This window comes from Corvus hawaiiensis, chromosome 16 (assembly GCF_020740725.1).
Source record: "Corvus hawaiiensis isolate bCorHaw1 chromosome 16, bCorHaw1.pri.cur, whole genome shotgun sequence".
NCBI lineage: Eukaryota > Metazoa > Chordata > Aves > Passeriformes > Corvidae > Corvus > Corvus hawaiiensis.
In genome coordinates this window covers 1,353,117-1,376,128 of record NC_063228.1, presented here as the reverse complement: position 1 = coordinate 1,376,128, position 23,012 = coordinate 1,353,117, and the positions used below count along the sequence as shown (strand labels likewise).

Genomic DNA, 23,012 nt, shown 5'->3' with positions numbered 1-23,012 from the left:
GGTTGGAAATGTGGTGTTCTCAGTTAATGGCACTTCACAATTACCTTGTACTCCTGCAGTGTTTTCAGCTTATCTGTGCAGTCTGTACCAGAACCAAGGGGGCCTCGTTTGGTTCTTTACAGCCTGAACACAAAATCACATCTATTAAATGTACCCTGCTTCAGTAACCACGGAGGAGATAAACATGCAGCAAGAATGGTTTAATAATTTGGGTGGTATTCATTAGCTTGCTAACTCCTTAAATGTATGGTTTTAGCAAAACAGATTGTTTAGCCTTAACAAAACAAAAAGATTTTTGTGCAAAAATACATCTCAATATCTGTACAAGGATTTAGCACATTAAAATACTTACCACTAAGCAAAAGCAGCAATAGATGTAAGGTCACAACATGGTTCCTTACCATGGGGCAGAAGTGGTGAGAGTGAAATTTTATTAGAAATAATAACAGTACATGTAACTAAATTCCACAAGGGTAAGGTGATAAATTTGTATACACAAACTCCCCCAGAACACACAGATGAACTGCAAATTGCTTTATTCCATGATAGTGTACTTTGCAAATACAGAGTACTTTGCGTACATTTCCATTTTCCTTTGCAACACTTAAAAGATTCTTTCCATTTTACAGAACACCACTGGACTAAAAGGAAAACATAAACATGTCTGTGAAAATGTATGGTAGAAATTAGAACAGTAACACCTCAGCCATTTTTCTCTGCTACTGGAACCAGCCAGACAAATGCTGGCAGCATCCCAAAGCAGAGAGACAACTTAGTCTGATTATTACATTGAAATGCTGCTTTCTGCAGAGGAGAAAGACTATCCTGCAAGAGGGATGAACATTTGAGGCTGTGAATTTGTTTGTACAGGTTATCTTCTTCCTTTTTTGTTAAAATTACAACAGATTAGATCTCAAAAGGCTTTTGCAACCATAGAGGTTCAAAATACTGCTTACTGAATGTAAATCAGCATTTAAAATAACAATACTATGGTAAAACTGGATACAGAAATTCAGGTTAAATTATTGCACTCAGAACAGTTTTACCTTTACTGTGCCCAAGTAAATGTGTCTCAGTAGGGAAAGTAAAAATACACGGAGCTCCTCCAGTCAGAATGTGGAGCAGTGAGTTTGGCCTTGGTTCCGTGCTCCCTTGTGCAGGTGGCTCCTTGCAGGAGGCACTCATCAGGTCCTGGACTGCAGAGGAAGCCGAAGGGCCAGCTCTGTGAAGTGACTCATTTCAGGTTGTTTGCTCCGCCTCTTGATGTATTCCAGGGTTTTCACCTGGGTTTGAAAACAAAGGGGTTTGGAGATTTTTAGGGTCTTTTCTCATTTCACAGGCCATCAGTTCATCTTGGTGAATGTGTTTTAGACAGACAGTCTCAGGATTTTCCCTAAATTTCACTGTCTGCATGAGCACTTGGCATTGCTTACCCCAGAGCTCGTTATCATGTATATCTTTCTTAAAGGCTCTCAAATGCCACTTTACAAGCTTTCACCAGGCAGTTCCTCCCCAAAACAAAGATGCAGTATTTCTCTTAAAGCCAGTTTTCTGTACTGAACAGAGAGCACCCAACACTTTCAGGTTCCTTAATGCTTGACATACTATTAAAATGCTAGAAAGATACAGACCGCTTGAAATAAGAGACGGTGCTTGTTCATTAAGCAGCATTTAGAAAAATAACTCATTGAGGTTTTTAAGATAATTTGATTTTTTTAAGAGATTAACTTGTAAAGACATGAGGTTTATTCAGATCAAGAAAATGTTACCTTTTCCCAAATAAAGAGTGGAAAAAGATACCAAGAACTAAAATTTCTCTGCATTGTCTGTTTCCCTCCCTTACCATAGTCTTGGTGTCAGCGAAGCCGTGTTTCTGAGCGAGATTCCAGAGATTGACTGAAAGCTGGTTCAGTCTGTTGTTTCGTAGGTCCCCATGAGCCAGAATGGTGTTAAAGAAATAGAGTGCCAGCTGGCTCTGCCGCTTCAGGGACTGTGATGAGAACAAGAATATTCCCATATTACTTTATAGTCATCCCAAAACAGCCAGCTTAACCTCACCGGGTTCTCTGAACTCTCACACGTTCAAAGGACACTTGGTTTGTAACACACAGCAGTAGTTACAGACATAAGAGAACAGGCATAGTTTTCATATTCCATTCAAAATGCAACAAACAGCAGTAGTTGTAAATCAACATAAGCTGCTGCAAATGAAGTAACTACACAAGACTCCTACATCTCATCCCACTTTGGCACAGCACAGTATGTAGGTCTGACACATTTGTAACTCAAGACTCCCTATAACTGCATTGAAATCACCCTCCCACCAACCAAGCTTGCACTTAGAGCACCATAGCTATATATTTTTAGAGAGACCACTATTATCAATCTAAATTAATGCAACTTCAGGGGTTTTTTCCCCCCAGTCTGTTCTACTTTATTTATTTATTTATTTAACCAAAGATGTTTTTTCCCTGCTACTCTTTTCACTGAAGCCCTGGTGATACGAACATATTTGCACTACATTTGTAGCTACTTCCCCTAAAATTGCTCAGGAGGGACCTTAAGGAGTGTAAGAGCAGTATTCCCCCCACACAAAGCAGAGAGGATTCAGTGCTACATGTTCCCTTGACCAGAAACAGCTTGAACTTTTCAGAACTGTCCAGAACTAAAAATTACCATTCCAGCACTGTCACATAAATGAAGCATTCTCTAATCCTGTGAAAAGACCACACTGGGTTAACAATAAGATGCATTGTTCTCTTCCAAGTTGCCATTTTGGTGAAAGGATTTTATTGTGAGAAAAACTGATTTTCCTTTATAGCTTTTAAAGGAAATGAACCAATAAAAACACAAAATCATCAGAGGCTTGTTCATTTAAATGAGCAGCCAAGAAGATGACTAATAAAAGGTCACCAACACGGAAGCAATCCAAATACCAGTGATTTTATGACCAGTTTTACTTTAGCACAATTAGAGATCTCTGACAATATTCTCAGCACTTCTATTTCCTCAGCAACAACTTCCTCAACTATTCAATTCTTACAAAGCAATTTTCATCTAAATCTCTCAATGACTTTTACTCAACAAAGCAAAACAAATGGTCCCTCTCAGTAAATAAGGACGGGCAGAGCAGCAAATCCAAGGCTGCAGAGGCAAAGGCAGGCCAAGCACCTCTATCTGTGCTGCTTAGCTTTAAATCCTGTTTTCTATGCAACAACAGCTTCAGTGAACTAACACAGCACCTCCTTACTCAAAGCGTGCTTGAAAGCAGAAAACAAACAAAAAAGGCCTTTCAGAAACCATGGCTTTCAAACCCTACAAACATTCCTACCCACAAATTCCATACAGGAGTCAGATGGAAAAAAAATCTCTAATATATAACCCACAGTCCTGAAAACTGTTAAAAACTTCCTTCCAAGTCCTGGTTGGACATTCTTAGCTGTCCTAGCATGGTTGTTTGCTGCTGCTACTGTTCTGAAAAAGAACTCCTGTTCACTGTGGTGATGCATACAGTGATGTAGAGGATTTGAGCAAAGGATATATTCATCTTACATCTGTGCAATTGCTCAAAGAAGGACAAACAGGAGAGCAAAAGCAGAGAAGAGGCTAAACTTAGCACAGTGTCTTCCCAATATGTATCACTTAACACATTCTGTATTGGCAAACACTCTGGGCTTCTGTGCAAGCAGTCTATCTAAAAAATTCCATCAAATCAATCATGCCCTGCCCTCCCATTCCAGGCTACAAGCCACAAGATTTCTATCAATAGAAGCCATCCAGTAAGGGGTGATTAGGAAGCTGTGGAAGGGTCCATTCTCAGAAACAGGTACATTAACAGAACAGTGAGTTCTCATTATTTCAGTAAACATTAGTCACCTGCCTTTCACATACAATCCATTAAGCTATATTTGATCCCTCAGAGCCTCTGAATTCCAATCAAGAAATCCAATAAGCTGCCTAGAGTTTTCTTTGTTTTATATTGAACAAATATACTAAAGTCAGGGTAAAGACAAAACAACTTTTTCTTCCCTCTGTACCTCTCCTGAGATCATCCTAGTGCCTGGGATCTGAAACTTTTGTAATTATAGGTGACTTTCATTGTATCTTCCCCAGTAATAGACTAACTGTGAATTCTCACTTTGCTCATTACAGAACTGGACATCATTAGGTGTCTCCACCACAAGCCTGCCTACATGATGGACTCCCTTTCTAAACAAGTAAAAATACCCAATTTCCTTTTGTTATGAGGTTCCTGAAGGTTCTGAAAAGACCAGTTCCTGGTCAAAGGTGGTCTGTTCCTTCAACTCCAGATTACTTTTGGTTTTGTATTGAATCGAGCTGAGTAAGAACATACCTCCTCTTTTCCCAGGGTTTTCAGATGATCCAGGATCTGTGACACCACTGTTTCACTCAGTTTATTGATTTCAGCCAGGAACTTGGAGTCTCCACCATACAGAGCATCATTGGAATCAACTGCAGAGGTGAAATCAGGCTTAAGAGCTGAAGAGCTACACATTTATTTGCTACTGAAAACATCATATACTGATAGAAGACCACATTTGGAAGTTATAAAATGACCTTCCTCCATGAAGCACGAACAGAACAATGTTTTTTAAGTGCCCACCACTTGGTTGCCTGCTATGTCCTTTTGATTTTAGGAACAAAACACTGAGAAGAATCTTTTGCTTAAAGCCAGTCCTGTATTCCTGGATGCAGCCAGGCTCACAAATATCTGCTAAACTTAATGTAAAGCAACACATAATGTCAGTTTTCACCTTTTCTACAGAGAAAAACTCCCTGCTCTCATCAGTTTAGAAGAGTGTGGCCATCACCTTCAATAGCAGCAGCACTGGGCCAAACAATTTGTGTTTCATTTAGTGAAAATAACCAGATTTTCAAAAGAAACTGCATTTTATTTTTTTTTCCCTAAAATAAAACCGTGATTACCTCAAAGTCATGGATAGAAATTCAAAAGTGTATTTTCAGTTTCAAATACCTTAAAGGTTTCTTTGGAGGGAGAGAGCTCTTGAAGTTTTTACAGCTTATATAATTGTGATTTTAAACATGTCTTTTGCCCTAATTTATTTACGTTCTATTAAGAAGTAGGTTAAAAGAAATTTGTATGTTTAAGTATATTCTAGGTAAATCAGAAAGTGGAAAAGATAAAAGATGAATCCCCCATTTTCAAGTAAACTTCATTTTAAGAAGCTAAGGTGCAAAGTCCATCTTGAAAAAAACCCCATCCCCATACTATACAGGGGAAAAATTACTAATTTATATTTCCATGCTTGTCTCCATTAAAATCTAATTAATTCAGATTTTTCATTTTGGGATTATGCAGCTATTTTGGTCATATAAAAAATGGAGTGAAAGAAAAAGCAGCTAAACCACACTTCCTTACAGAATTTGAACAGCAGATTTACTACAGAGCAGCAGCTCAACTGACAGCTATTTTCTGTGCTGCTAACTGCAAGAGATATTTTGTCATGGGTGGTAAATCTGACAGACTATTCACCAAAAGAACTGCAGAACATAATCCAGCCTGCCCCTCTGTGAAAGTCCTGTGCAACTGAAAGAAAAAGTCAAACCAGCTTGGCCTCTCTGACTCACTAATCTTCCAGGATGCTTTAAATGTTTAATTATTACTCTATCTTAATTTAATACTCTATAATCAGAAGGCAAATATTCAAATTTTAAAGCATATCAAAATAATCCAAAAATTATTACAAAAAAGATGATAGCTATGTTTTAAAATGTAAAATCTTTAAAATTTTTTAGCTATTCTGAAGATTTTTGTAAGTTACTGCTATTTCCAAAACTGAAAGCCTGCCCTCAAAGCAGCAAATACACCATTTAAATGATGAAGACTAGGCTTTACTTTCTGAAAACTGGAATTGTTAATAAATGTGAATGAAACACCAATGATAAGTATAAATCAAGTTGGTTTATAAACTTTAGATTAAAACAAAATCCTTCCTATGCATAATGTTCTAATCTTTACTTGAAAAGTTCACATTTATAAGCATTTGCACCAACACCACCAGAAGCAAACTAAGTAACCCACTCTGCACAGATTCACTTTAAAGAGCAGACTGTGCATCTGTTCTAAAGCCAGCTCCTGGGATTATTTTAAGTTACAATACCTGGAACTGGATAGAAGAATAATCCATTCTGTGAGACTGATTACCACTGGTCTTCATTAACTGGCTATGGTGATGAGACAATACTACAAATGTCCTGGTGGAATGCAAGGAGCCAGAGCCCCCCTTAAGTATTACCTTTATCTACATGGTAGATATATGCTTCCTGAGTCATTGCAGAGAGCAGATGCAAAACATTAGTATAAATCCTGACTTTGTCATCACTGTTATCCTCCCAAGTATAATCCTGGATCACATTTAGTAATCCTCGCACAAGAAACAACACTCCTTGTTCTGGATGGTCCTACAGAAAAGAAAAAAGATAGGTCAAAACCAACACCACAACCCTGGAACAAAAATAGGATTATTTGCAGTCATTCAGTGGTGTAGAGTCACAGTATGAGCTCTACAAAAGCAAAACTACAATATAATTAAAGCTGACAGCTACTTTTCTTAAGTGTGCTTCCTGCAAATCCTTTAAAGATTTTTTCCAGTTTCCATCTAAAACACCCATTTGACCCATAACCAGAATATGATCCAGGCAGCTTCCACAGACAAACTTTGAAATGCTTTGTTTTCTAGTCATGGGGGAGCAGTAGAAAATTAATTGTCAGCTTCTTAACAGCTAAGCCTCTAAAATTAAACACTGGGTGGGTTTTGTTATTAAAACAGTATCAGTAAGCTGTAGTGTATTACTCATGTAATTATGAGTTTCAGAAGAACACCTACACTAGGAAGTCAGTTACAGACCATCAACAATCTTTTAACATGAAATGAAAAGAAAGACTCTGCTTTGCATAAGCTGGAAGTTTTTACAAGGAGCTTTAATACTGCACTGGGCTAATTCCAGCTGGCAGTTGGTGCAGCGGCACCAAGATACATGGGACAAATCACAGTCCACAGAGGACATTTCCTTTTGATCTTCTGTAAATAGGGAACAAAGTTAGGGAAGCTAATTTCTGAATCCTGGCATCTCATCACAAGTTATTTTTCATTACTGAATCTGAGAGTTGTATCGCTCCCTTCTTCAATCACCCGTTCATGATCCGAGTCACTCCACAGCCTTCCTTCAAAGCCTGACTTCTGCAGTCAGTGGGCAGCAATGACACATCCCAGGGGCACCTTCCCCTTCCCTTCCAACAACACAGCTCCTCCACGTTCCTGAACGTGCACAGCCTGGGAGAGCCCTTCCACTGGGCTAGGGGGAATCCACAGCTCTGACAACAAGGACTGGGACACCACCATGCTGTGTGCTGCTTCACCAAACATGCAGTCAAAGGAACTAGGAAGGAGAAAACCGCTGAGGTTTCAGCAAGGAGGAACAACCCACTCTCTCCAAGAACAAATGAAACTTTTTTTTTTCTGTTCTTCCAGATTAATTTACAATTTCCCCTCATCTTTTAGATATAACTGAAAATACTGCAGGGAAGATGACATCTCCCTCTAAACTTGACAATTAGTTAAAACCTGGAAGAGTGTAGAATGGTAGTACTTTGTGAAATACTCATCAGAAGAGGAAGGTTATGCCAAAACACATTTTCCAATTATTGTTTTCACTCAAATGATTAGGCAACCTATAACAAAGTAACTGAAACTCATAGGAACTAGAGCTCTATCTTTTTCCCATCCTCATGTATTAGAGTTTCTTGAGTACTTAGCTAATAAACCAGTAAGTGATGTTTACACAATTAAATGATGGTGAGATTTCACTCTACCCCAAATCCACTTATGAGAGATGTTACTGAGAGTGGCATTGCTGTACCTCCACCTCCACACAATTGTTCTGCCTCCTCATGCTGCACTGGGGTGACTGATTTTGCAGCCAATGAGCAGATCAGTTCATCTTTTCATGGAAAACTAACCACTGCCTCTCCCACTCCAGAAGCTCAGTCTACTCTAAATTTTTAAACAGGAAAGTCAAAATAGTCTGTACTAACTTATGAGCTATTCATACACACTCAACTTACCGGAACAACTAATAATGTGGAAAAAAAATTACAAAGGAATTCGAGGAGGAAGGCATCAGAAGGTCGCATCTTTCCATCTACACTGATCATTTTTGGCACTTCAGGAACAAGGCTCACTGCAGCTTTGAAAAAAGCATCAGCTGCAAAATAAAAATAGAGTTGCTGTTACATCGCTCCAGCTGTGGTGGCAGTCATGCCTCTGACCCAATGGCTGCTTTGAATTCGTTTCAAATAGATTACAGAAAATGAACGTCCTTAACTGCAAAGAAACCCAAGACTCAGCAGTGGTCTGATTCTTGAGAAATCTGTGTTAAATCAAATGATGCTGTTTCTCCAAAGGAAGTTCCCACATCACTCAAGACTTCTGAAATTATAACTCTTTTCCTTTGCATAACAAGGAGACACCATCATTTCATATGTATTGCATATAGAATAAGAAATTAGCACATGATTCAAAATTGACTTATCAAAGAAATGCTTATGCCAGGAGAATGGGGAATCCAAAGGGGGGAAAAAGGCTCATGCAATCTTGTTCACCAATTCATTCACAAAAGGCTGTTGAAGTTCTAAGGAAATACCAACAACTTCATTTTTCGAATTATTTAAAATCCCTAAAAGTAAAATATTAATATAGGACCAGAACCTGGGGTATTGCTGGTTACCTAGATAAAAGAAATTTTTCCAAGAATCACAATACAGGAATTAGACAAACCATCCACCATTACAGCCTTGGCAAAATAGCTATGAGGAGGTTTTTCAAACTCTGTATTATGTCTCTAATCTTACAAAAATATAAATTCCAAACACTCGAACATCTATTCCTCAGTTTCTTAATATTCACAAATTAAAAGCAACGGTATTTTCCCTCTTACACTGGAAGACCTCCCATATATGCTGAGTTCACAAAAAATTTCTGACAGCAACATTGTTTTGCACTTTCTTGGCAACATTTCAGAATATCCAAGTATCCACATCCCACTGAAGTTGTTGAGCCACATACTTCAAAGCATCCTTCAGAATTAATACCATATCTTTATTTTACAGGAACACAGACCAAGGCCATGTAATCAGATTTTATCAAAGGCAAAAGCAGAATTCTTGGTGAAAGCCACGAGGTGTTACATGGCTGGGATGGAGATACCACTGACAGGCAGGCATGGGCATTTCCAGGAGCGCAGCTTGCTCTGGAAAAATTCATTTGAGACTCCAAGCAAATTTGCTAAATATAGTACCAACTGATATCTAATTTAAGCTTATGAGGAATACCAGGGAAACATGTGCTTTGGAAAAACTGTAGTTCTTCTCACTCTTACTTTTTTTCAGCATACAAGTGCTCAAGCCCTTCTGGACTTTGTAGTGCTTAGAATGCAGACCCCTTCCATCAAACACTGTCCTTCCTTTTATTCTGCACATTTATTTTGAGGTGAAAGAATGTTTATTTCAAACAACTTATAAGTTTAGACAGCCAACCCAAAGGAAGGTATGTAATCTTTCTCTGAGCTTTATTTGAGGAAGGAAGGCAGCAGCAGATGTTCATTCTAGCACAAGTAAATGAATCGCTGTCACTTCCACAGTTGTCTCATCAGAAAAAAACCAAAAGTATACATCCCACATCGCCATACAATAAAAACATGTGGCCAGACAAACGAAAAAAATGTGCCTTAGAGAATAATCTGCATACCAAAGTACCCATGTCTGTGCTCCTGCCTTCTGAAGTTATTTTGTGACAGGACGAGAATGACCTGTGCAGCAGCGTCCACAGTGAAAAGAGCTGCAAAGTACCTCACCCTAATTTACAGCCTGCTCTCCCAGCAATCACAATCCTGCACATTCTGCTCTAACCTTCTGCCATAGTGCAAACCCAAAACCTCTCATCTTCAATCTGAAGACCTGAAGTTTGATTCAATTTACTTTTCTTGCCACCTGCCGTTGCTGTGAATGAGCAGCTCCAGAGCCACGAGCTCCCTGGTTCCTCCTGCTGCTGCGAGCAGTGCCCGGCTCCCCCGCAGGTGCCTGCCCACACCACCGACCTGCCCGTGCTGCCACAAAGTGCCCGTGATGCCATCTGCCCTGTCCATGGCAGTGGCACAGCTGCTGCTCCCGGGCTGGCTCCATGTGCCTGCTGCCCCCACGGCCACAGGGCCACCCTGCAAACCCCACACACTGTCACTGTCCCAGCACAACGGCGAGACTGAGGCTCTTGCCCCACACTTTAATCTTTGTTCCTTGCCTTTTTCCCCTTGCTTCCCCACCCCGTGCAGCAAGGCAAGCCAAAAAGGCAATACAGCACAAAACAGCTGTATTTCATGTTGGTACGTCCAAAAGAACTGGCGAAGGAGAATATGTTCATTTTGCAGTAAGTCCTGCCAATCTGTGCTAACTATGAAATGGTTTTATCCTGGAACACTAAAAGCACATTTATCCAAGATATACGTGCTTCATAAGAAGCAAAAATAAATGCACATCAATGCAAATGTTTTTATTACAGACTGCAGAAAATGACCTGTCCTCTGAACATTACCATCCTGGCAGAGAGGTGTCAGAGTATGCGCACATGCTCTGAGTTTGGAGAAGACGCTCACTAAAAAAGTTGTCACAGACATGCTATTTTTTCAAGTATGAAATGAGCATCAGTGTTTCATTCTGAATTACATTAATTATGATGTTATGCAATGATGGTTTCTCTGCATCTTTAAAATTTTTTAGACTATTGCTATTACTGTAGAGATGTTTCAAAACAAAACCATGCATCGCTTTTCCTGGCTTCCAAAAGATATAAGGAACCACTTAAAAAGCACTGAAAACCACAACATGTTTTGTTATGGTTCTTGATTAAAAAGGCTTCTTCTGATGAAGGATGCTGTTTTCTTATCTGCCTAAAGTACAATACTGCTTCTAAAGTGAACCACTGTACACTGGATAAGGGGAGAGCAGCCTGTGCATTACAACAAATCACCATGATGAAGCTTCCCCGACTGTTGTTTATATCTTGTGCAGTGCTCCAAACGTAACATACTTCACACTTCACTGAATTCATCCTTTCACAGCAGCTCCTTCATTTTGGTGTACCATAATCCTATAAATCTTTTCACCAAGCATACATGCTGACCTTCAGGCTACAAAAACTAATAGTCTTGGATATCCAAGTCAGCACTTCCAGAAATAGCCTTCCACAGAAGAAAAAGCAAGTGAAATTGGTGTTGAATGTTTTGCTATTGACAGTATTCATGATGGCACATGTAGAGGTTTAATTATACCTACACACAACTACATGTACCTCCATATATTTCTATATATCAATCTCTATATAAAAATTCAGCTTGCATTGTATTTTCTGTATCTCTGATAGCCAATTAAACTGTACGAATTTAAGATTTCAGGCAGATAAAAATAAGGAGGAACAAAGTCAGAGATGGGAAAACAATTAAACTCCTTAAGTCCACCTTCAAAGAGCAAAAGGGAGCGAGTTTGACATACCTACCCAAAGTATTTTTAGTCACGGGTACAATTACACCAGGCTAAGTCCACCCAAAGGACAAAACCAGGGACCATGCACATCTTCTGCATTCCACGCCACTTTCCTGTCTTACAACACTGTCAAACCTAATTTAATACTCTGAAGATTTTGCTTCCACATCCAACAGATGTTGCAAATTTAATGAAGCTTGTACTCCAGTGCAAAAAATTATTGGGAGGCAAGCATGGCAGTTTTGTTACCTTATTTTTTCTATTAAATAAATTAATCCATTACTGTTTTGACAACCAAGCATTCTAATCATTTGAATCTCCTTCTCCTCACATTGGTGAGGTCACTGTGAGAGTTTTGCCACATTGTTGAAATGTGGTTTTCCCTTGAACTGCTGCAAATTGTTCTCCATCTTAAAGTTCTCTGTACATCACTTCCAATCCAGAAACAACAAAGAATTATTTGAAGGAAGAAAGCAGAAATTAGAAAATGAATTCACTGCTACTTGGTGAGCTGGAATGTACTATGCTAATTCATACTATTTCATGCTATGAAGTAGCTGCAGATAAAAAGGTAATTATGTGGATGAAGCTTGGTAGAGCCAGTTTTAGGCATGGCTTGATCAGAGACTGTTACAAGGCATTAGTACTCAAAGGCGTGCAGAGGCGTAAGTGGAAGATTCGTACAGGGCCATCACACAGTATCAGCAAGGACACTGGACACAAGATTGTTTTATTCTTAAGGTGTAATCAGTAAATGCAACACACACCCCACGCCAGTGCCTTCCCTCCCACCCAGAAAAAAAACAAACCAAAAATCAACCACAAATTTCAGCCTGCCTCTCTAAATTCCATGTAATCCCTAAAGACTGTGAGGTACCACATCAGCAGCAGTTTCTAAAGAAAGCTCCACCAGTAATACTGAAAATTTTGAAATAATAAATGCTGCAGTTAAATACTATTGTTTCTAATGTTATTATGAGGCCAAAAAAAAAAAAAAATCAAATGAGCAGACATACAGAAAAACATGATACAAGGCTGGAAAGTCTATATGGTTTTTGCAGAGAGAAATCATTCCTCAGAAGTCTCTCAAGTCTTCCAAAGAACCAGCAAGACTGTGTTTAAAAGTAACTCAGTTAATAAATATTTAGATTTAAAAGAACTTTTAATATTTATCCTTATAGAAATGGCTCTTTAAACAACTAAGCTGAAGGAAGATAAGGAAGAAAGTCCTCATGAGGGTACATAACTTAATAATGGATGGGGTGTATGGGGAAAGGAGAGGGAATAACAAGTTTTCACAGTGGAGCAAAATGACTACTGCATTCCTTAAGGTTTTGCAGACATGTCCTTACGATGAGCTGGGAGGTGACAATGTTTGCAGACTGGTCTGGAACGTGACTGCAAAGCATTGCAGATGGATCTCATGATTCTGAGCAATAAAGCAGCAGATGAACTCTAATATTAGTAAGGCATGTGGGGAAAGAGACAGCCCTTGCTATAACTATAGAAAGAGAAGCTCGAAATAGGCTATTTACACTCATGAACGATTCTGGAGTCATTATAGATGGTTTCCTGAAAACTACATCCTAAACAGCTGTTGAAAAGGCAAGGCAATTATAAGAATCACTAGGAGAGTAATGGAAAACTGAGGTGTCATTGTATCATTTATACTGCTGTTATGCATTTATACCTGGAATAATCTAACCTAGTCCTAATCTTCCTATTTCCAAAAGGAAAAAGAGATTAAAAAGGTGCTAGGGCATGGAACTGTTTCCTTATTGGCAATAAGGAATAAAGGCAACACTGACAACAAATTCTTCAGGAACTTACCAACTACATCATCTCACAGACAGCAAGAAGAAAATGAATCAGGAATGACTGAATTCTGCTCCAGCAGATCAGCTGCATGCTCTGAGCCCCTCACCTAACATTTAACATAAACAAATCCCTAAACATTAGACTTCCAAGTAGCAGGTAACTGTGGAACTCACTACCACATGAAGTTACAAAGGCCAGAAAGTAAAAATTGATTTAAAAAATTAAATTCCTGAGGACTGGTCCATCTATTTTATTAAATACCATGGCCTGGGCATTACACAAGCTTTGTTGAAGGATGTATTAAATCACCTGCACCTGAAAGCCAAGAAGCATCATTCTACATTATTTTTTCCCTAGTAGATGCTACTAGACACTTTCAAAAACAGGTCATGGGCTAGACAGACTTGAAGAACTGACAAACTGATATAAAGTACTAGTCTGAAAAGCTTACAGAGACAGAGCTGTCACCTCTCACCTCATACGGAAAAGTGATTGGCTGGGACAAAGAGGGGAACAAGAAAAAGCTCAGGAAATAGGAGAAGTCTCCCACTGTGGAAGTCCCAGGTAACAGCAGAGGTCACAGTTCTGTCCAAAGGAAGCAACACTTCGTGTTTCTAGTAAGGAAAACAGTATGACATCAATCTTTTCCCAAAGCTCTTATTGCCTTCAAGGAAAGCAGTATTTTAAAAGATAACAGAGACAGCATATACCAATCTCACCAGAGAAATATGAGCCAAGAAGTCACAGTATCTGTAATTAAGAGGAAAATCTCTTCAGGTTCCTGTTTCTCCAAATTCTTTAACTCAAATTCTCTCTATTTATATTCTTTGGATCCATAAAGATTCAGGAGATTAGGAAGAAATACTAAAAACTGTTACCTAATGCTACTGAGAATATACTCTAAACCATTATTAGACTATGATTTAAAATTACTTGTTAGATATTCCATACCATACTTTCTCCAGAGTGTGACTGAAGCCTTTAGAGAACACTCATGGAAAAGTAACATTTTCTGCAGTAGAAAAGAAATTATTTTTGCAATCTACTGTGTAACTGTGTTTTAGGCACAAATGGAAAACAGAACAAATACCTAGAAGTACATTAAGCACTAAGAATTTAAATCTACATTTGCTAAACCAAAGGTCTGCAGCAGTTGATCTGAGGGACAGGCTCTCCATTTTTATAAAGTTTAATGTTTGACAATATCCCAGTGAAATTAGTCACACAAAATCAGCTGAATTACCTTATTCACTCAGCACGTTATTTCTCAACTGAGGCAAAGATTTCACAGCCTTTAAAACAAAAATACTGCTAACACACATTACCAGAAAGTTATGTCATCTCTACCTACCTGCTGAATGCTGTGACCAAACATTAAAAACTCATGCTGTCTCTTTTTTGACAGACAAAAGTAGCATTTTCCACAGGAAGGAAATATGTGCAATTAAAATCATACCTGTATCTCAGAAGTCCAGAAGAGTGACACAATGGAGCATGCATTTAATCTCAATTTAGTCCAAGCAGCCCCACGACAGAAAGCATGACCAATGAGAATTTATTATTCTCTGTTGGCAGCATGCAGTGCTCAGTGGCTCAGCTAAGAAAAATGAAAAGCTCATCTCTGTAAAATCTAGCATCTTCCTTTCAAAGGTGGGCTCTTAATAGGCTCTCCAGAGGCACAAACTATGCAACCAGGACCAATTCACCTAAAACACTTTAAACATAATTACAAATTCATTTTATTCAAAGCAGGTTTTGGGAGCTGGAGATGAAAGAGACAACAGTCATTTTTAATACATACTGAACATTCTCAGACAGACATCCGTCTGCGTATTAATGCTGGAGTTTCATGAGCCTATAAATTCAGAGTTCTGACCCAGTTTCATTGTCTTAAAGAAAATCTATTCCAGGATAAATTACAATTTTCTAATACTGAAGTATTTGGATGAGTTCAAACACTTGATTTGATTAACAGTGTGGCAAATCCCAGCAGGCAAGGCTGGGATAGAGGAAATGGGAACAGCGAGACACGGGGACTGATGGTCTGCTACTGCTGCCCCTTGAGCCTGGGAGTGAGGCAAAACCCAAACTCTTCCAGCTATAAGCAGATTAGCTGTGGCTCTCCAATTGCTGATAGTTTACCAGTGCAATCCTCAGACTCATAAATTCATTTATTGTTATGACCTGCACATCCTCCTTTTTCAAGATAGATACACTGGCAATTTAGAGAAATCTTCCTATTGCCAACAGAAGTTGTGGAACTCAATTTTGTTATGTGTTTAAGTGAAAAGCCAACTCACTGAAACAGCTGGACTCCTCATAGGAATTTAAAACTGAGACAAATCCAAGACTTTACCTTGCTAAAAACAACAGCTGGAATCTTCAAGGAGGACGTGCATGCACACACACTCATGCATGCACCACTGCTGACTCAGTGGATCAGGCACATTACCTTTCAGGTTTATTTCTCTCCACAATTTTAAACCAATTAAGCTAATTCAAATCAGCATGAAATAAAGGTTACAGACAAGGCACAATTTCCCTTCCTGGCCTAATGCTATCATTAATGGCACGCTCTTAAATCTTCACTTCATGCTGCACTGGTTTTAGTAGATCAGTGTCTAATTGGCACCAGTTAGCTCAGTTAACTGACTGGAGTGAAATTTGCTGTAATGAATTAATCAGTACTTCTTACTTATTACTCATTCAGTTGAGATTCAGATTAAACTGTGTGAAAAGTAACTTTCAAAGACACATTATGTGACTTGAGTGCATCAACATATGGAAAGACAGTTCACAAAAAATGTCCCAAGACAGTGCCTAACTGTTTAACACATGCTAAATTACTCATGCAAATGACACGTCTCTGAGTAGAAATTATACCCAAAATAGCTTTGCTAAGGGAGCAAAAAAAGTGCCTAACAATAAAACCTTGGTAAATGAAGTGAGTTACTGAACATCAGTTTTGCTCTTGCTTCATTTTAACAAAAGCAAAGATGAACCAAATGCTCCTCTCTCTAGTTTGTGGGTCTAAAATTCAGGAGAGTGGGGTTAATAAGCACGTGGTTTAGAGATTGAGTTCATAATACTTTGCATATACCTGCTACCTTAAAAGACTTCAGGATAGGGATCCTGTTAACTGTTTAGTGAGTGCACTGTATTTGTGTGTCAAGAAACAGCTGTGCACATTTGTAAACTCTCACACTGAAAAATATGGACAATTGTTGGGGCCCAGGAGTCTCACTGAGAGAAGAACGAGATCACAAAAATAGTGGAAAAGCAGTTTATAAGTTGAAAGATATTAAATCACAGAGTGGGTCCCAACATGATCAGAGTATAATCCTCAAAGACCAAATATTACAGAAAAACTGCTTTGGGTTTGATTCCAGTAAGAGAAGCTCTGCAGCACAGCAACAACAATGAAAACTGCCATACAGGATAAGGTAAGCTGGTCAATTAAATAAAACACCATAGGAAGAAAAAGTGGGCCCATTTTATATAAACTCTGTTACCTACAAAGAAACTGCACAATGCTAATTGCACAACAACAGACTTTGCAGATCTTTTATTTGCACAACAAACTTGGACACAACAGTCAGCTTTACTCTAAATCCCTCTGCTTTGCTGTATGGGCAACATCAGATTCAAAACAAAGAAATACAACAGTCACTGTGCACTAAAAAGTCTTAATCAGCATCCTAAGTCAGCTTGTTTGTGCAGCTGGAACTTGCTGGTAAATGCAGAGCTTGGAAAACAAGCTTTCGTGAAGAAGCACAGAGCTAACACAAAGAATTAATAGCCACAACAAAAGATGTTGCAAAGTAATCCAATTTATTACTCTCACAGCTCCACTGAAAACGTGTAAAGGAAAAAAGCATTTACCATTGGAGAGCAGACATTTAAAGTCAAGATTAAAATTGCAAAACAAAGTAGAATGACATCACTTTAAAAAGCAAAAGAAAAATACTGCAAGCAGTTGAAAGTGTAAGAAGAATTTGGAATACACAACTGGCTTCCATTTGTAACATGAACAGGAACAAGATCATATTAAATTGTAATACAGACTTAATGCTCATTTTGGTGCCAGAATAGCTCCCATTTTTTTCCCCAAATCACTTTTTGTCAGAATCTCCTATTACTTAACACTGAACTACCAGGATAGCTGAAAATGTGCTCAGGCTCTGGTTCAATCAATAAGTCAGATCCAAAACCAAGAAAATATATTTTTCAGTCTTCATATGACCTGATATTACCCCATTGTTTCACTCTGATAAAGTGGCACATTTTCTTGGCTAAGCATTTATCATGCATGTGCAAGATTCTGCCGTCACTGACCTAACTTAGAATTCTTTTCCAGCTCATTGGTGAATTTTGTCAGTCTGTGAACTACTACACAGATGCTTGTTTCTTTTTTCAGTTATAATAAAGCACATCATCTGTGATTAGAGTGCTTGTATAATTATGCAGGAGAAGAACATTCCATGCTTTCCATAATTCTTAAGGAATTTAGGACAACCTGCCTCATGGCCAGGACTATGTCAGCTACAGTCAGCTGTCTTGGCTATTGAGATCACACTGAAGAGCTGCTTTAATATGAGAAGTTTTTACTTTAAGAGTGTTTGAAACAGGGCTGTATTTTAATTGCATCATAAATATACATATGACTTAGGATATCAACCAAGTTATTATTCACAGTTAGAAATATTTCTGAAATAAGAGAACCTTTAAGTAGACAAATTCATGCCTTACCTTGAGAAAGGCACTGGTTTGCCAGAGCTACCTGTCCAGAGTGTAGATACAGATTAAGACGTGTGAAGATACTGCTCAGAGATGGAATTGTAATGAAGCAGAAGGCAACACAAGCCTAAAGTAAAGAAAAAAAAAATTGAATAAAATTCCTATCTCAGAGTTACAGCAATTCTTACTGATTTAAATACACAATTAGGAATCAAAATCTGCAGATCAGTTTTGGGAAAGATTTTCAAGACAAAGCAAATATTATGTGAAGCCCAAAATCAGCAATTTGGAATTTCTAATGAGTATTTCAAAATAATTATAAATTTGTTTTTTTATTGTTACTATTACTAGATAAGCTCAAAACTGACTCTCTGTGACTGTAGCTCAAAGAGTTCCTCTCTCCTCAGGTAACCACCTTGCAGCTCAAGACCAAAAGCCAACTAGAAAAGCAGATTAGTGTCCTCAGGGACAAACCATCTGCCAAGGTGGTCAGAGCAGGTGCACTGTGTGTACTGGGGAGAAGGCAGACCGAGCCCAGCGTGCTGCAGCTGCACACCTACAGGCACAGCCCAAACCCCTGGGTGGAGCAAGGAGCCCCCAGGCAGAGAGAAGCTGGCCAGTGTCAGCCCAGCCATCCTCTGCCCAGGACACCACGCACAGGTGCCATGAACTGAAGCCCAAACAGCTTCTCACGTGCAGATGGACACATCCTGGTTGCCACGTTTCAGGTTAGAAGAAGGGAACACAAGCAACTTGGCTATCCTGTGATGGCCTGTGCATAGCTCAAAGCACATTTGACCATTCCTACACAGACTCAGAGGCACTAAAGCTGAAAGGAGCTTGAAATTCAAATCCTGATTTCAGCATATCAGCACTGATATCATGAGACAGAAGTTTGAATATATTTTTTTACCCCATCTCCCATTCTCTCTGTGACCAAGTTACATAGAAATTTGTTATGTTATTTCAAATATAATTTGGAAAGCTGAGCTTTCCAGAATTCATACAAACACCTCTCTGGTGAACCTTCCTTTGGAGAGGGAGCCAATCTTGCTGCTCTTTTTCAACACAAAGCTGCTATTAGATAGTTTGGGTCTTTTTTTTCTTAAACAGCATCTTGTGGCTTTAGAGAGGAAAGACTGCTGGTAACAAGAGAAAATGGGACTGCAAACAGTGTCAAAAACCACCAACATACTGGTTTTGCAAAAACTATAAACTTAGGTGGCAGCAGACAGTATTATCTGCAAAGAAAGCAGGCTCAGAGTTTATTAGTCAGACCTACCCTGACGAATGCAGCTGTCTTTCTGGAATGATTTCCTTTCATCACCCTTCTTGTTTCCATTGCTAGTTGGTTCACAGACTACACACACAAAACAAAAGCAAACCATGAAGAAAAATGCACAGCCTCAGTGGCAGATAACAAACTGCATGTTTTACTGCATGCATTTAGAGAATAGCAAGTGTCCAAAGGCTCCTGATACAGTGTGCCCTCACTGTACTGTTTACTTTTTACTGGGAGAATTTTAGTGACTGTTCCTTAAAGCAAATATGACTTAATTTGTGAAAGATGACTTGTTCTATTCAAGCCTTTAGCTTATCCTTTCCTTCCCAGCTATAGTGCTGTCACCTCCTTGCTAGCATAGCAATCATGATTCCTAGCTAACACAGATTAAAAATCCATAAACCAAAATAATAAAAGGATTTAAGGGAAGATACAATGTTGCAAAGGAGTCAGATGCAGCTAATGCTCACCTGTGACTCAATACAGAAGAGAGATTAACCTTCCTAATCACAGCAGGACTCTGCCTGGATCTGCAGCCAAACACAGTCTAATCTTTCCTAGATGGAGGATTATAGAAGAGACAACCCAAATTCTGAATGGACGAAAGTGCCATTTATTTTATTATACATGAATTCTCTTGCAAGATAGCCCATTTTCTTTGTTGCAAGGGTACCATGCATGCCTGCCAAGCAAGAACTTCAGCGTGTTTAGGGGGGTAAAACCAGAGGTGAGATCAAAGTTCACTTTAGAAACACCTGATTAAAATATTTCAGACTTATTTTGCCATAGACCAATAATCTGAGCAGGGAATGGGAGAACTGCAAATATATCCCCATTTATTAAGGATATGTAGATAAACTGTGGCTTACATGAATCAGCTGGACCAGAACAGGCTCCAGATTGCAAAACATTGACCTGGCTTCGACATAGAAACTCAGCTGTTGTTCAAAGTCACGGCCAAATGAAACCTGTGAAAGATAAAAGGTCCCTAGACTTTACTGCTGTAGGCCTTAAATACAGGTAAAACTGCCCACAGATAAACCACAGATATTCAAAAGTCAAAATCCCCATATATTGCTAAGGAGAAAACCCACCAGTAACAACAAACAGCAGTTGGAGAATCTCTGTTCTTCCAACTGTCTGCAATACTTGAGCTTCAGGGAAACATGAAAGTTTTACTGGTTTGCTTTTTTTGTCTATACTCCACATGATGTTCTACTTTACAGATCAAGTATTTTTCAAGAAAACAAAATTTAAATCCTAGTTTTGTGAAGTATTTTCAAAACTAGCAGAACTCTTGACTCTTTACGGGAGAGACAAAGGCTTGGTTTTGATCATACTTACAAAGCAAGACAAAAAAACCCAGAAAATAGAAATAGATCTGTGAATCTGTATTCAGCTTCCTCTAATTTCTAGTTGATAAGGGGCCTCCAACAGAAAACAGCATTTTTCCTAGTTAGATAAACCAGTAAGAAAAGCAGGTTTTCCTTGAGTTTGGTTAATAAATACATGCTTATATAATATGGCAAAAGCCTGTAACCTTGCATTCTGGCAGGCAAGAAGTCATAGAACAACCTTTGTGTGAGAGCAGCCCTCTTCCAACCCTGTAGATTTAAAAAACCCGAGTGCTGTCAGCTGGAGTGTCTCAGCTGTCAATTAAAAGCAGAGCATGAGGAACAGTCTCCAGGCAGTCTACATGTATGTAATTTTTTTTTAATAGAAGTAAAGGTTGCATTATTTATTATTTCTCAAGTCATATGCAAAAGAATTTTTTACAAAATTAGAATAAAATTTACATTTAATCCATACAGTGAAAGATCAAAGAAACTGCACCAGAAAACAAAGGAATGCTTCTCTCATTACAGACAACTGTCTTTGCTTTTCCTCTATTTGTACAACTGCTGATTCTTGAGTCCTAGTCTGAAGAAAACTTCCCTAAAAATATAAATTTTTCCACAAAGAAGACTGACTGTAAGGATGACTTACAATTGCTTTTTCCCTCCACATCTTAATGTGTGCTGGTTTAAATTCATAACTAGTCATTTTGCTGCTATGGGATTTTTTTCCCCCTAATCCAGGACTATCAAGACACATCAAATTTTATTCAATGCAGGAAATCCTCCTAAAGGAAATTGTACTATATTATACTGCATGTAAAGCTTAATAAAGCAAAACTATGCTAGAATATTAATTAGCAAATTATTATAGCTGAAGGAAACCAACCATCTAGAGTAAATCCATAGAACTGCAACAAAGAGGACAACTAGACACAGAGCCTGTCAGCTCTATGTGAAATAAAAAACAAGCATTGAGAGTATGTAGTTGGAGAATACAAAAAGCTTGAGAAAGTCTCACTAAAACAACCTGACATCTCGAAAACAACAGAGATCAGCAAAAGATTTATTGGAATAAGCATGAGGGATGGGTTAAAAACTAATTTCAAGACAAAACACCTGGGGTTCTCCTGGGACTACTAATTTAATGATACGAATGATCTTATTTCTAAATTAAGATAAACAGAGATTAGAATAACAAAAAAGTTACACTTATTTTGTATTTTTGAAAGCTGGTATTGGTTCCATTTAGAGCTGGGTAGTGGAACTTCATTCACATAAACCAGCGACCTCTCTGATGCTTCAATTGCTGTTTAACTTTTAAATACATGCTCTGTTTTACAGGAGGTTCACAAAACTAGCAGAAAATACAGTTAAATAAACAACACATGCACTTTAAACTTTCATACTGCACCCCAGCAGCTTCAGCACTGTGTGACCTCTCTTTGAACACACACTCATTTCACTAAAATGCACTGCCTGGGGTTCTCACTGGTCTTAAGCAAGTCAGAGACTGGTCTCTGATTCAGCCACACAGGCACCTGTTCCTCATGGGGATCTCACAAAAATCCAAGCTCTAAGGTGCACCCAACAGTTGTACACAATTGTCACTCACCATTTTTATGAATCCATTTATCAGAGCTGCTAATGTTCTTTTCTCATCCTCAAGTGTTAGTGCACTAGAAAAAAAAATTACTTGGTAAATTTTAGAATATTGTTTATCTTATTTATCTATAAAGGTTCGAATGATACATAATATTTTATAAAGTTTTCTGTATAAAACTAATTTTAATATGAATATCACCAAGTCAGCCATGAACCAAACTTAATTCCAGATTTTAAAAAAGTGAAAATTGCTGAGTGTCTTTAGATTCTATAAAAACTTAGACTTTGGCATGAGGAGAAAGAAACTACACTAATATTTTTTACTGTAGGAAACAAATGGCTTCAGTCTTGTGTTGCAACATAAGAACTTGAGTAAGAACTAAGTCTAAAAACCTAAAGAAATTATAAAGTCTATTCTTAGAAAAGAGTTATCCTATTTAAGGGGTAAAGCTTTTAAAATACACTTTAAATAATATACAGTGTATAACATTAGTTTATTGTTTAGTTTGGGCTTTGGTTTGTTTTGTTTAGGGTTTTTTGTTTTAACTAACCTTGCCTCAGAATTTAAGAAATAATTAACTTCACCTTGCTACAGTGCTGGTTTTCTTTACGTTTTGGTAAGAACTGAACTAAACTGATATGTAAAAAGGAGTTTCTTTTC

General features: G+C 38.3%; 1 protein-coding gene across 2 annotated transcripts in view; it reads right to left on the bottom strand.

Moving 5' to 3' along the window:
* Window positions 1–519: 519 nt before the first annotated feature.
* The window catches only part of VPS35L (VPS35 endosomal protein sorting factor like), a 46,912-nt gene continuing 24,419 nt past the window's right edge, over window positions 520–23,012 (bottom strand). For both annotated transcript variants that reach the window (XM_048321045.1, XM_048321044.1), the window contains exons 23-31: window positions 22,362–22,425; window positions 20,282–20,380; window positions 19,413–19,490; window positions 18,143–18,257; window positions 8,108–8,247; window positions 6,279–6,444; window positions 4,355–4,473; window positions 1,844–1,990; window positions 520–1,283 (exon numbers count right to left, since the gene is read on the bottom strand). In XM_048321045.1, the coding sequence (XP_048177002.1) occupies window positions 1,185–1,283; window positions 1,844–1,990; window positions 4,355–4,473; window positions 6,279–6,444; window positions 8,108–8,247; window positions 18,143–18,257; window positions 19,413–19,490; window positions 20,282–20,380; window positions 22,362–22,425 (1,027 nt within the window). In that variant the 3' untranslated portion in view covers window positions 520–1,184. The remainder of the gene's footprint in view (window positions 1,284–1,843; window positions 1,991–4,354; window positions 4,474–6,278; window positions 6,445–8,107; window positions 8,248–18,142; window positions 18,258–19,412; window positions 19,491–20,281; window positions 20,381–22,361; window positions 22,426–23,012) is intronic.